The sequence below is a fragment of the mitochondrial genome of Gibberella moniliformis (assembly GCF_000149555.1).
Source record: "Gibberella moniliformis mitochondrion, complete genome".
NCBI lineage: Eukaryota > Fungi > Ascomycota > Sordariomycetes > Hypocreales > Nectriaceae > Fusarium > Fusarium verticillioides.
Genome location: NC_016687.1, coordinates 40,126 through 53,753, shown reverse-complemented (window position 1 = coordinate 53,753; position 13,628 = coordinate 40,126). Strand labels below are relative to the sequence as shown.

Below are 13,628 nucleotides of genomic sequence, written 5' to 3'. Positions count from 1 at the left end.
ATTTGTTAATTGCTAGCTCTAGCTCTAATGCATGCAATTAAGCAAGGCTAAAAGCTACATATATAGCTTTTAGCTCGCTTTTATTCTTTTTTATTAAAAAAAAAATATCGCTTATTTCTGTAATTCCTTATCGGCAGATTTTTAGGCGAAGCCGAAAAATACACCTAGCACTAGCTAGTGCAGGAATGTGTTTTTAGTAGAAATATTCATTTATCTATCTTTTTATCTCTAATACTTCTAAAATTAATCGGATTATTATGATTCGAACATAACTAGTCTTCGTCCCAAACGAAGTGCCTACCCAAGCCGGCCCTAATCCGTAAAAAAACAAGAGTACTTGGACTTGAACCAAGAATTTGAAGGTTGAAGCTTCCTATTTTGCCAATTAAACTACACTCTTCAGAGAATATCCGATTTGAACGGATGTGGCTAGAATATAACCTAATAAGACTCAAGCTTACCGCCTTAAACCACTCGGCCAATTCTCTTTAATTCCTCAGCGAATCGAACGCTGATATCATTCTTATCAAAAATGCACTCTACCGTTTAAGTTAAGGAATCTTATATAGAGCATATTTTTTTAAGGCTATGAGTACTCATAGCTTGCCCCCCCTTAATTCTGAAAAATGAAGGATTTGAACCTTCAACTTATTGTGTGTAAAACAATCGCTCTACCATTGAACTAATTTTTCTTACAGGTTTACTGCTTTTGCAGAAAGGCAGAAGCTCTGTATTTTTTTTATAAAACCTTTAACTAGCGCAGCCTTAATAGCTCATAGCATTACTGTAGCCTAACCACCCCACGAGCTTGCGCCTTTAGCTTGCTGAAGGCGCAAGCTCTAGCGCAGCCCTACTCCTAATTAGGAAGGCTAGCTATGCAGCTGATTTTAGGCGCAAGCTTAAGCTTGCGCCGAAAAAAATATGCAGCAGTGTAACACTTCGTTAGTAGAATAGTAATGCTACAAGCTAGCGCCTTTAAAGAAACAAGTATATAAGATATACCCTCTATTAATGAGTATTAATCTTTACCTTTTATAGTAATTATTATTGCACCCACCATAGCTAATAGTAATATAAAACTTGCCATAAATATTCACATATTGTGACTTGTGTATAATATATGCCCTATCGTTGCAGTATGTCCAGTTTCAGCCATATTATTATCTCAACTATTACTTGATACAAACATAATATTGGCATTCGTTATATCTAAGTTTCTATTAATATATTTTAATATATCACTAAACTTATTTCAAGGTAAATAGTATAGTATAGTATTTAATTTACTACTGTAATTATTTAATATCGCCATATAATAAGGAAGTACTTGGAATATAGTAAAATTTGCAAGAATTGTAATAAATAAACCTAAAGATACACTATTTCTATTATTACTTTGTAATTCGCTTGTTCTTATATTTATTAACATTAATATAAATAGAAATAATATTGAAACTGCCCCAATATAAACAATTAAATAAGATAAACCTATAAATGTAAGACCTATTAATATTAAATATACTGATATATTTGCAAATAAACCTATTAGAAATATTACTGATACAATAGGGTTTTTATTAATTATTATTAAAATACCGCATAATAAAGCTGTTATGTTTATTATATCTAAAGATCCGGTTAAATATCCATTCGAGAAAATTTCAGGAATAGCTAGGAGTTGATAATACATTGTATTTTTTTTTTATTTATATTAACCTAATATTTAGGATAGCAATAAAATTATATCTTGTCTTTTAACCTGTAACATAATTTTAACTTGCTTGCTACAATGGACGAGGGATGCATAGTGCTACGGATAATACTACAGTAGCCTTGCGATTTTTCAAGCTAGCGCTGTAATTCCTATTCTTCTAATAAGAATAGGAGGCGCAAGCTCGTAATAAGCACGAAAAAAAAATACATTTTTTTTTTACTAGCTATCTTTAAATGACGCGGATGCATATTTTTCGGCGCCTTAAAACGAAGAGCTAAAAAAAAAAAAAGAAATTTTTTTATAGCCCCCGAGCTTTAGCACGAGCTTGCGCCTTCTAAAAAGGCGCAAGCTCTAGCGAAGCCCGGAACACTAAGCACGAAAAATCCGCAAGCTAAAGTTATAAAAATATCGAGCTTTAGCTTGCGCACCCCCTATACATAACTCCTTTGTCCATATTCTTCTTACTCCATATCTTCCCCCGAAGAGTCTGCGAGCTTTAGCTAACAAACTAAAACTAGCTCTGTGCCAGATAAAGGGATAAGTATTTGGCTATATTTAGTTAATAGCCCTTAATTACAACTAACTAAAAGCAAGTCTGCAAAGCCTTTATTGGGCTTGCGTCCCGATTCCTGCATACTAGTAATAAGCAAGATTATTTTATCTTTTTTCTATATAAAATAGATTACCGTCTGAATTAAGACTTAATCTTATTAGCATTTATATATAAGGTTTTAGCATGCCAAATAGAACAATAATACCTATGACTATTACGCAGGAACTAGCAGCTATAAGAAAAATACAGAGCTTTATAAAAAAAAATACAGAGCTTTAGTTTGCTTTTAGCTTTTAGCTTCCTTATTACTCTAATGGTAAAAAGTGTAGGAGGGCTACGAAGTAAGCTAGCCAAAAAAATGCTTTTTTTCTAGCTTGCTAGCAAGCGTGTCTTCGCCTTCATAGCTACGCTCTTGTTATGCGCTAGCTAAAGTAGCGCCTTAATTACCACCAGGTAAAAGCAAAAGCCTTAATAAATTAAGAACCTCAATAATACATAGATACATATAAGAAAAGTCAGACTACATCCACGAAATGTCAGTATAATATTCCAGCTTCATAACCAAGATGGTGATGATCTGTTAAATGGTATGAATATATTCTTCATAAAGCCACTGATAAGAATATTGTACCTATAATAACATGTAATCCGTGGAAACCTGTACCGAAGAAGAAACATGTTCCAAATACACCGTCACTAATAGTAAAGGAAGAAACGCTATATTCTACCCCTTGGAAAAAAGTGAATATTAAAGCTAATAGAACTGTAAAGATAGAACCGTATAAAGCTCCTCTTCTTTCTCCTTTTATTAATGAGTGGTGTGCATAAGTAATAGTTGCTCCACTAGATAATAAAATTACTGTGTTAAGTAATGGTAATTCAAATGGGTTTACTGGTTCTATACCCATAGGTGGTCATTGAGCTCCTAATTCTACAGTAGGTGTTAATGCACTATGAAAGAATGCTCAAAAGATAGCTACAAAAAATAAACCTTCAGATACTATAAATAGTATTACTCCTAGATTTAACCCCTTTTGCACTGCTAATGTATGATTTCCTAAATATGTACCCTCTGCTATTATATCTCTAAATCAGAAAGACATAGATGCTACTAATGTTATTAATGATAAGTAAAACACTATATAGCTATTATTAAATAAGTGCATTGATAATGCTCCGTTCACTGTTACTGCAAATAAAGCAATACTTGTATACAGCGGTCAAGGAGACGGTGACACTAAATGGAAGGGATGATCCTGAAAATTACTTCTTATTAAATTTGTCATATATATTATATATTATAAATCTTTTAGTTTTATACACATATTAAAAGCCCCTAAGATGAATCGAACATCTATCATAATATTAACAGTATTATGCTCTACCGTTGAGCTATAGAGGCTCAAATAGACAGCCGAAGGAGGAGCTTTAGCACGAGCTTGCGCCTTTCTAGAAGAAGGCGCAAGCTCTAGCGCAGCCGCTATGAACGCGCAAAGCTTGCACCTTCATAGAGCGAAGCGCCCTACTAACAAAGGGTACTCCTCCTTGTTAAGGGAGCTTTATCACGAGCTTGCGCGATTTTCCCCAAGAGCTTTAGCTTGCGCAGCGATTTTCTCCGAAGGCGCCAGCTCACCTAGAGGCGCAAGCTCTAGCGCTGCCAGGCTATAAAAAAAAAAATAAATTTTTTTTATAAAGCTCTTTGTTCTAAGCATATTTTTCGCCCCCCCTTCATATTTTCGGAGAAAATCGCGAAGCCACACTAAGCACGCACGAAATATCCGCAAGCTAAAGCTACCCCCATAAAATACGCTACAGCCTCCGTACCGAAATAAAGCTAAAGCTAAAGCTATATATGCAGACTACGGAAAAGAGGTGATTCGAACACCTAGATGTATAAAACATAATACTTAGCAAATATCTTACCCTACCTATGGAAACTTTTCCTGCATTAACTAGAGCTTTAGCTAGCGCTAATTAATATTTTATATAGGGAAGCATAATAGCTCCATCTAGCCGCCAGCACCTTAATTACAGATAGCTAAAAGCTAAAGGCAAGCTAAAAGCTAAAAACTAAAAGTTTTACGAGGGCGCTACCTCCCCCCCCCCCGGAGGGGGGGGGGGGGGAAGCTCCACGCAAGCTCGCCCTAATTATAAAGCTAGTCTATAAAAGCTAACGAAGATATGTAGGCTACGTATCCTACTATACGAATTAGATCAGAATCGAACCGACATCTACTTCCGTGACAAGGAAGTCCTTTACCTATTTAAGTTACTAATTCTAGGAGACAAGAGATTCGAACTCTTAAAAGCAACAGCTATTGAGTTTACAGCTCAACCCTTCTTACCAATAAAGGAACCCTCCTTTATATAATATCTATATATTATATATTTTTATGGTTAATGTTAATTAATCCCGCGCAACTTCCACTACGCGAACCGTATTTCGACTTAACACTAATTAGAGCCACGCATACGAAGATTCCCAATAAAAGAATATATAAAACCTATTTGTTTTTTTTACTTGTTACTAAGAAAGCAAACTTATTGCGCATGCCCCTTTCAGCATGTGACGAGTGGTTAGTACCAATCCAAGGTCTATTCACCGTGACATGGTGATTCACGATTACTAGTAATTACTTATTCATGTAGTCGAATTTCAGACTACAATCCTTAAAATTTATATCCTATTTTTTGAGATTAGCTTAAATTCACATTTTTGCATCTCTTTGTTTAGGAATATGTGGCACGTCTATAGCCCACAATATCAAGGCCATGATGACTTGTCTTTGTCCCCTTTATCTTTCCAAATTTCCAGGACTGAATGCTTTATCGTAAATAAAAAAAAAAATAAAGCCAGGGATTACGTTAATTTCATGGAAACCACAGTTTCACAACATTAACTGGAAACAGCCGTGCAACTCCTGTAATAAAATTATTCAAATTGTGGTAAGGTTTTTCGTGGATCATCGAATTAAACAACATACTTCACTACTGGTGTCAGAAACGGTCTAGTGATTTCAGTTCCTGCGTTGCCACATTACTCTTGAGGTGAAATGCTTACACTTTCATTTATAGACCAAATATATGGTGGACTAGTCTGAATCCATTAGTTTGCTAAACTAACTCAACTACGACTAACCCACCCATCTAACCTATGGCATTCATCATTTACTGCAAAGACTACTTGGGTATCTAATCCTGTTTGTTCTCTGTGCCTTCGTCCTTCAACGTCAGTTTTTACATAGAGGGCTGCCTTCGCCTTTACAGAGTCCCTTTGGTATCACGAAATTTCATCTCTCCTCCTCAAGTACTGCCCTCTTACATAAAACTCTAGTCAAGTACTAACATTTTATAAGCTATATTGACCGTCTGGGTACCCTTTAAACCTAATTAAGATGAATAACACTAGTCTCTTACGTATTACCGCGACTGCTGGCACGCAATTAGTCAAGACACGATATATATACTGTCATTATCAATATATAAACAAAGCTTCATTCAATTCTAATATAATCTTTTCATATGGGACGGCCAGTCCTATGGTGTTATAAAACTCGCCCTCACAATAAGACTTCTCCTAAAGATATCGGACTTGACCCATAGCTGTTTTGCTCCCCATACTGGAAGACTTGCCACTTCTCCAAGTTGCCAGTTCAGCCGTTAGGCCATTGACCAAGATTCCTCACTGCTGTACTAACTTGCATTGGGGTTTTTTCAGACCCAATGTGGTCGATCAACCTTTCAGATTCGACTACGAGAGTTTAAGGCTAGTTAAGTCATCACCTTAACTACTACCTATCTCGAAGATATTTATTATCCTCTTAAAGCAGAAACGATGAGAAGCCTAGCTTTATTTGCCAAGTTCTCATCCTGTTTCCTTTATTTATTATGAAGGATTTACCTCCACTTTAAGGCCGGCGAAGAATATCATTATACTCACCTGTACACCACTTTTTAATTGCTTACGAGCTTGCGCCTTCCCAAAGGAATAGCAATTAAAACGTACGATTAGCATGTGTCAAGCACTTGGACAGCATTCAATCAGAGCCATCACCAAACTCAACTTTTATTTTTTTTTTGATATAGAACTATTCATATATCACTAATGGATCTAAATCCATTAACTAAGGAAAAAACATATAAGCTATTTAATGTAAATTTTACTAAAACAGATACTTATCTATAAAATGCTACTTGCTCGCTATTTTTCATATAAATTATATAAATAATTTAGTATTATTTTCTTCATATATATCATATAACTTTTATTAATTTCCTGGGTGCAAAGCAGAGTTTAGTGCTTAGCTTTAGCTTGCTATATATAGCAAGCTAAAGCTATAGCTTACTATTTATACGAGCACCTTAGGATAAATTGTTATTGTTCATTATAACTTTCCTCAATATAAACACTTAGTACTAATTGCTTACCTATAGTCATTAAAAAAAAAAAATAAACTAACCGAAGCTTAGCTTATAGTTAGCTAATACCTGTAATTGCTGTAATAGCGGTAGCTGGTGGCTAGAATTATAGCGAATTGCTATAGTTCTAGCTAGCACGAACGAAGTCCCTCTTATAGCTACAAAAGCTACAGCTAGCTCGCTACAAATATTAATGTAAATCTAATCCATCTTTTATATAAGAACTAGTTAGTACCACGAACACTTGCGCCTGGATGAAGGCTATTGCTAATTCTAAACCTGAAAAGGCTATAATAAATAATAAAGGTATTAATCCTAAAATGAAGAATATAAAACCAGAATTCATTATATTATAAACAAACCCACTTAATATGCTTAATAACATATGACCGGCAGTTATATTAGCGGCTAATCTTAATCCTAATGACACATTTCTAGCAAGGTATGATATTAACTCTATAGTAACTAGTAAAGGTAAAAGAGCTAAAGGACAACCAGCTGGTACTAATAAAGAAAAGAATTTTAGACCATGTTTTTGGAATCCTAATATAGTCGCACCTAATACTATTGTAAAACTAAGAGCAAATGTTAAGGCAAAATGACCTGTAGAAGCAAAACTGTATGGAACCATTCCAATTAAATTATTTACTAATATAAATATAAATAAAGTATATATAAATGGGAAATAAATTTGACCATTTTTAGGGTTTATTTGACCTATAACTATATTATGTATAGTTACGTATAAAGATTCTTGAGCTATAGATCAGTTATTACTAACTAATTTATTATAGTTAGTTGAAACTATACTTAAAACTAATATAATTAAAGCTCCTATTGTTAAATATAATCCTATGTTAGTTAAAGATAGATGTAAGTTACCTCCTAAAACTTCTAAATTTAATATGTCTCTTATTTCAAATTGATCTAAAGGACTTCTTATTTCTTCAGCTTGCGCTAAGAATAAATTTTGTTTTTCTATAGAAAACATTTAGTAGTATTATTACTACTATAATATATAAATCTTTAAAAAGCTAAATATTTGCAAAATAGTAGCTAGCGGAGTGCAATGGAATAAAGCTATTCCTGCGTAGCTGAAATAGTGACTCAAGAAAGAAAAAAAAAATAAAGGGCTTTTAGCTTTAACTGAAAGCTAGGGATAGCCTATATAACTAAACTATTCATAGCTAACAGTGTGGCTTATATCGTTACAAGCTCATATTTATTTTATTAGCTATGCATATTTTTCTCTAGCTATGCTATTAATATTCCTCCTAGCTAGCGCAGCTGAGCTATAGTAAGCTATAATTTAGCAAGCTAAAGTTTTACTTTAGCTTGCTAATCCCTAGTTTTATTATTTTTTTTATAAAAAAAAATATATATTGCTTATTTTATGCGCGAACGATGCGCAAGCTACTCTACATATTTATAGCTATAGCATTATTAATGCTTCCTTTTAGCTTTTAGCTTGCTTTTAGCTGGCGAAGGTATATGGATAGCACTAATATATATTATATTTTATTAATAAACATACGTGATAAGAATAAACGCACTATTCTTGGTAATATATATTTAGATAATACGTATAGAATAAATACTATTATAGCAAAAGCAAATACTATTTCATTCATATAATAAAAAGGTACTAATTGTGGCATATAAATTTTGATTATGATAATTATAATACGTGCACACAGCGTCACTCGTAGGTAAAAAAAAAGCATATAAGAGCTTTAGTCTGCTTAGCTATTAATGTAGGGCTACGAAGTATGCTTGCGCAGCCCTCCTATTCTTTTTATAGCTAAGCGCAGCTAAGCTTATATACTATATATTAAACTATTCATAGAATAATCTAATACGTTTAAAATTAAAGAAGGATATACACCTAATATAACTGTAAATAATACTAATATAAATAATAAGATAAATTCTCTTTTATTTACATCGTATATACTTTCTTCTAAGAATCTAGTGAAAGAACCACCGAAAGATATTCTATTAAACATATATATAGTGTAGGCTGCAGAAAATACTACAGAAGAGCAAGCGAAAACACCTAATACTGGTAATCTTTCTATTATACTATAAAGTGACATAAATTCACCTACAAAATTTAAAGTTAATGGAGCACCGCAATTTCCTAAAGCTAATATAAAGAATAATATAGCAAATATAGGCATTAATTGAGTAATTCCTCTATAAAAATATATAAGTCTAGTACCTGTTCTATCATACAGTATTCCTCCTGCACATATAAATAAACCACTTGACACAAACCCGTGGGCTAAACCTAATATGATACTACCCTCTAATCCTTGTATAGTATTACTAAATACTCCTATTAAATATACTGAAGCGTGACAGACTGAACTATAGGCTATTAGTTCTTTTACGTCTGTAGTTCTTAGTGTACTAAAGCTAGCATATATTATTGTAATTACCGCTATAGTAAATACAACAAAAGTATAATCTAAAGAAGCTTTCGGTAATATAGGTAATATTAATCTAAATACACCGTATAGACTTAATTTTAATACAATCGCGGCTAATACAATACTTCCACCTAAAGGGGATTCAACGTGAGCTTTTAATAATCAATTGTTTAAAAATATTGTAGGAGTTTTTACTGCAAATGATATAAATATTCCTATAAATAAGAATATTTGAGTTTTATATTCAAAATTTAGTTTAAATAATGTATCAAAATCAGTGCTACCCATTATAGAAGATGTACTTAAAATGGACAGTAGTAAAAACAAAGAACCTCACAGTGTATATAAAAATAAATAGTAGCTCGCACTTACTTTATTATCTGATCCATATAAACCTATTAATATAAATAAAGGAGGTAATATACTTTCAAAGAATATATAGAATGACATTATATCTAATGTCATAAAAACTGCTAATAATAATGTTTCTAATAATAACATAATTATTAAATAAGATTTTACATTTTCTTTTATAGAGTCTCAATTAGATAATAATGCTATAGGCATTATTATTGTTGTCAATAATATAAAATATATTGAGATACCATCTACACCCAAGTAAATATCGAATAGTTGTACATTGTAGTGCTCTTGTACATACTGAAATTGATTAGAGCTGTTATTAAATAAAATAAACATAACTAATGATATAATTAAATTTATTATACTACTAGTTAGCGCAATGGTTTTAGTATATAACTCTGAATTTTTTTTATATGATCCTATACTAGCTACAACTATTGTTCCTAATAATGGTATTGTGATTAATGAGGATAATAACATATCTAGTTCCTTAAAAAGAGATCATTCAAATAATTTACAATGTCCGCCTATATACATGTGTCTCATGGCCTAAAAAAAATAAGTTTTTATGTGTACTAGCGAAGCTATTCGTTAGTTATAAAAAAAAAAAATTACTAGCTTTCTACTAACTTACCCTAATCCCATTTTAATCCCTGGGGGCTGCTTCGCCGAAATAGAAGCTCCTCATATCTTCTCGATTCATATTTGATAGCAAGACATAGCCTGAAAGGATCAGCAAAAGGATGAATAGATTTATTTTCATCTTCATAAAGACATTCGTGCTGCGCTATTTTTCTTCTAGAAAAATAGCGCAGCCGAGAATTATTATTTTCCATATAAAATATAAAAAATATAGATATTATGAATAAGAAGGCTAAGACTAAAACTATTCAATAGAGAGCTTGTTATAGCTTATTACTTTTTTTATTGACGGCGCAAGCTCGTTACTAAAACATGTTCACATTTACAACAGTTATTCCAAATATATATAATAAACAAGGAATTAATATTATAAAAGCAAATAAAATTGGTAATAGCACAGTTCAACAGAATGACATTAACTGGTCAAATCTAATTCTAGGGAAAGAGGCTCTTACCCAGATAAATATAAATATCATTATTGAGCTTTTTATACCTAAAGTTATACTATGTAAAAAGGCATCTACAGAAGAACTAGTTAAAATTTCTCTTAATTTAAAATATTCTAGAGATGTAACTCAGTTTATATCAAAAATATATGCATATACATAATTAAATAAATCAAATCAATATACAATGTCAAATTCTAATAAATAACCACCTAAAAATAAAATACTAGTAAATATACACATTAATACAATACTAGCATATTCAGCTAAGAAGAAAAAGACAAATATTACTGCTGCGTGTTCTGTCATAAATCCACTTACCAGCTCAGATTCCGATCAAAAAACTATAACTTAATACTATATAGGTTTAAATATATATTTGTTTCGATATATTAAGTTATTGTTTAAATATTTCCCCACAGTAACTTTAGATATTTCTAAGTACTTGGCTAATTCTACATTATTATCAAACTTTTCTATTAAATTACCATTTAAATCGAAAATCCCTACACCATTTAAATATTTATTTTTCTTTGTAGCGATAAGTTGTTTAGTTTCTTCACTATGAATTTTACCAAACATAGGGTTTAATACCCCGGGCTTACTTATTAATTTTAATATTTCTTTGCTGTGGGTTTTTCCATACATAGGGTAATTGTTTTTATCCTTATAATATTCAACCATTTTTGCCTTAGACTCTTCTGTATGTTTATAACCTAATGAACTTGTAGCGTCCTTTTTAAAATTATATAGAGTAGAAAAGTCAAACGCTTTAATATAACTAGTCTCTAAGTCAGTTAAAGCTTCATGACTAATTATTTTACTTTCATAAGTAAAATACTCATAAACAATTCATTTAAATTTATCTAAACCGTGTTTATCAAAAGCATATTGTAAACTTCTATTAGATTTTTTATTATTTAAATGTTCATTAAGTCTAAGATAAAAATCTTTGGCACTACCTACATATTGATTACCATTAACCGTATTAATAAAAGAATAGATACCACCTTTATTTTTTAAAATTTCTCTATGAAATTCTATATAAGTTTTATCTTTTAAATTATCTAATACTAATATAGGTATAGGTTTTATATCGTCAGTATTGCTTGAAGGTTTATTAGATTCAGAAGAATAGAATCTTTTAGTTACCTTTGTAATATTATAAGTACCTAGATGGATTTTTGTATAATAAGTACTATTAGTCTTGTGAGTACATAATTTTGAATTTATTAATCTTATATTTTCATATAAGTCTGGACTATATCTTATTTAATATATGTGTTAGCTAGAGCTTTATTTCATAGCCTATATTAAATGATCACGTTTAGCCTCTGAAGTTTACCATTAACCCATGGACAGGTCGGTCAACCTGCTGATTTTCCATAATTTAGGATTTTCCAGCAATTTGTGATCTTTTAAGAGGCCAAATCTAACTAGCCTCTGCTAAATCAAACGGTGCTCTATTAGTCTCTGCCACAGATCCTATAAAGAATATTATTAATATACATAATAGGGGTAAAGCTAATCATACTATTTTTTGGAATTGTACATTTATATTTAAATTTAGGCTATTTGTTATCATTATTATTATTAATAATACAGAACTTAACACTAATTCGTAGCTAATTAATTGAGCTGTACTTCTTAAAGATCCTAAGAAAGCATACTTACTATTAGCACTTCATCCTGCAAGTAAAATACCATAAGTAGCTAAAGATGAAACAGCTAACATATACAATATTCCTAATTCCATATCCCCTAGTGATAGTCCAGGACCGTAAGGAATAACTGCATAACCTAATAAAGCAAATATTAATGTCACTATAGGTCCTAAGAAAAATAGTATTAAATTAGCTTGTGTAGGGGCTACATATTCTTTTAAGATTAATTTTAAAGCATCTGCGAATGCTTGCAATAGACCATAGTATCCTACAGCATTAGGACCAAGTCTTCTTTGCATACTGGCCATAGTCTTTCTTTCGGCTACAGTAACATAAGCAACCACTAATAAAGCGGGTAACATCAATATAATATTTTCAATTATTGAAATAATAGTAGGTGAATAATTCATTTTTTTTATTTTTAATTCTTTTCTCTGTTAATGTGTGCTAACTTACTAGCCCATTTTTATATTCATATCCAGTAATATCTCTAGATATTCCTCTAGCTCTAATAAGCTAGAAGAGTAATAAAAAGGAATATAGCCAAGCTAACTTTGGTTTTATTGCTTTGTTTAATCTTATAATATTAATAATACTAATTTAGTGCGCTTCGCGCTTCGCGCTTCGCTACATATACCTGCAGGCTAGCTTTGTAGCTTTATACACTTTTTTATTATAGTGCTACGAAGTATGCTTGCTAACAAAGTGTATTCATAGCAAGCTCTGCACTTATAGGGAAGGGTTATTTTTATAGCTAGCTGCAAGCAGTAAGCTGCAAATAATTATTGTATAACCATAGCTGCTATTAATGTTTATAAGAAGCATTTAATCTGTTAAATTCATTAACTTTATCTAATATTTGGGAAGTATAGTTAACGTTTTCTTTCTTTAATTTGCCCTCTATTTCTAATCCTTTCTGTAATAAATCATTAATTTCTTGGCCACGTGTTGTTATTAAACGATCAATAATACTTATTCTTCTGCTAAATTTTTCAGCATCAGTGTCCGACATATTACCAGGAACATCTAATGACATATTACCCCCTCCATCTGTTATAACATTTATATTATTAGTTAATATGATATTGTGAAATTGACTTATAAAATCGGAAAGTTGAGGTAATAGTTCATTAATCTTTAAAGTTATTTCTGAAAGCTCTACCGGCGCAGCCATACTTTTTAACGGAAGATCTGCAAATACATGAGGTCTAGGTATATGTATATCTTTATATAATAAAAGATTAATTAGTTTTATTTTCATACTTTTTGTTTTTGTAATTTAATTATAATACGTGCACACAGCGTCACTCGTAGGTAAAAAAAAAGCATATAAGAGCTTTAGTCTGCTTAGCTATTAATGTAGGGCTACGAAGTATGCTTGCGCAGCCCTCCTAT

The 13,628-nt window shown here is 31.6% G+C and overlaps 8 protein-coding genes and 10 non-coding genes, besides 3 other annotated features; all 18 read right to left on the bottom strand. All coding sequences in view use genetic code 4, as the record gives it.

Moving 5' to 3' along the window:
• Nucleotides 1-247: 247 nt before the first annotated feature.
• On the bottom strand, nucleotides 248-320 carry trnP(ugg). The gene has a single exon. It is a non-coding gene; the product is annotated as a tRNA-Pro (tRNA).
• An 8-nt stretch (nucleotides 321-328) lies between these two features.
• trnW(uca) lies at nucleotides 329-400 on the bottom strand. Its single transcript has one exon. It is a non-coding gene; the product is annotated as a tRNA-Trp (tRNA).
• On the bottom strand, nucleotides 401-488 carry trnS2(uga). Its single transcript has one exon. It is a non-coding gene; the product is annotated as a tRNA-Ser (tRNA).
• Nucleotide 489: 1 nt separating this feature from the next.
• trnI(gau) lies at nucleotides 490-561 on the bottom strand. The gene has a single exon. It is a non-coding gene; the product is annotated as a tRNA-Ile (tRNA).
• Nucleotides 562-620: 59 nt separating this feature from the next.
• Nucleotides 621-692, bottom strand: trnV(uac). The gene has a single exon. It is a non-coding gene; the product is annotated as a tRNA-Val (tRNA).
• Nucleotides 693-1,018: 326 nt separating this feature from the next.
• Nucleotides 1,019-1,690, bottom strand: nad6 (NADH:ubiquinone oxidoreductase subunit 6). Its single transcript has one exon. It carries the CDS (start codon nucleotides 1,688-1,690, stop codon nucleotides 1,019-1,021), a length of 672 nt encoding a protein of 223 aa, YP_005088232.1.
• Nucleotides 1,691-2,743: 1,053 nt separating this feature from the next.
• cox3 (cytochrome c oxidase subunit 3) lies at nucleotides 2,744-3,553 on the bottom strand. Its single transcript has one exon. The coding sequence runs from the start codon at nucleotides 3,551-3,553 to the stop codon at nucleotides 2,744-2,746; it is 810 nt and encodes a 269-aa protein (YP_005088231.1).
• A 45-nt stretch (nucleotides 3,554-3,598) lies between these two features.
• Nucleotides 3,599-3,669, bottom strand: trnN(guu). The gene has a single exon. It is a non-coding gene; the product is annotated as a tRNA-Asn (tRNA).
• A 182-nt stretch (nucleotides 3,670-3,851) lies between these two features.
• Nucleotides 3,852-3,903: a direct repeat.
• A 226-nt stretch (nucleotides 3,904-4,129) lies between these two features.
• trnS1(gct) lies at nucleotides 4,130-4,211 on the bottom strand. The gene has a single exon. It is a non-coding gene; the product is annotated as a tRNA-Ser (tRNA).
• Nucleotides 4,212-4,472: 261 nt separating this feature from the next.
• trnD(guc) lies at nucleotides 4,473-4,546 on the bottom strand. The gene has a single exon. It is a non-coding gene; the product is annotated as a tRNA-Asp (tRNA).
• Nucleotides 4,547-4,630, bottom strand: trnY(gua). The gene has a single exon. It is a non-coding gene; the product is annotated as a tRNA-Tyr (tRNA).
• Nucleotides 4,631-4,644: 14 nt separating this feature from the next.
• Nucleotides 4,645-6,476, bottom strand: rns. Its single transcript has one exon. It is a non-coding gene; the product is annotated as a small subunit ribosomal RNA (ribosomal RNA).
• A 400-nt stretch (nucleotides 6,477-6,876) lies between these two features.
• On the bottom strand, nucleotides 6,877-7,677 carry atp6 (ATP synthase subunit 6). The gene has a single exon. The coding sequence runs from the start codon at nucleotides 7,675-7,677 to the stop codon at nucleotides 6,877-6,879; it is 801 nt and encodes a 266-aa protein (YP_005088230.1).
• Nucleotides 7,678-8,197: 520 nt separating this feature from the next.
• Nucleotides 8,198-8,344, bottom strand: atp8 (ATP synthase subunit 8). Its single transcript has one exon. It carries the CDS (start codon nucleotides 8,342-8,344, stop codon nucleotides 8,198-8,200), a length of 147 nt encoding a protein of 48 aa, YP_005088229.1.
• Nucleotides 8,345-8,361: 17 nt separating this feature from the next.
• Nucleotides 8,362-8,622: a direct repeat.
• Nucleotides 8,504-9,961, bottom strand: nad4 (NADH:ubiquinone oxidoreductase subunit 4). The gene has a single exon. It carries the CDS (start codon nucleotides 9,959-9,961, stop codon nucleotides 8,504-8,506), a length of 1,458 nt encoding a protein of 485 aa, YP_005088228.1.
• A 467-nt stretch (nucleotides 9,962-10,428) lies between these two features.
• nad1 (NADH:ubiquinone oxidoreductase subunit 1) lies at nucleotides 10,429-12,643 on the bottom strand. One transcript has 2 exons: nucleotides 12,008-12,643; nucleotides 10,429-10,902 (listed from the first exon to the last, which is right to left on the bottom strand). Exons 1-2 carry the CDS (start codon nucleotides 12,641-12,643, stop codon nucleotides 10,429-10,431), a joined length of 1,110 nt encoding a protein of 369 aa, YP_005088226.1.
• On the bottom strand, nucleotides 10,927-11,841 carry nad1-i1 (GIY-YIG intron encoded protein; the record flags this gene model as incomplete). Its single annotated transcript has 1 exon — nucleotides 10,927-11,841. A coding segment is annotated over one exon (915 nt), but the record flags the coding sequence as incomplete, so codon positions are not given.
• Nucleotides 12,644-13,038: 395 nt separating the features above from the next.
• orf151 (hypothetical protein) lies at nucleotides 13,039-13,494 on the bottom strand. The gene has a single exon. The coding sequence runs from the start codon at nucleotides 13,492-13,494 to the stop codon at nucleotides 13,039-13,041; it is 456 nt and encodes a 151-aa protein (YP_005088225.1).
• A 19-nt stretch (nucleotides 13,495-13,513) lies between these two features.
• Nucleotides 13,514-13,628: part of a direct repeat that runs on past the window's edge.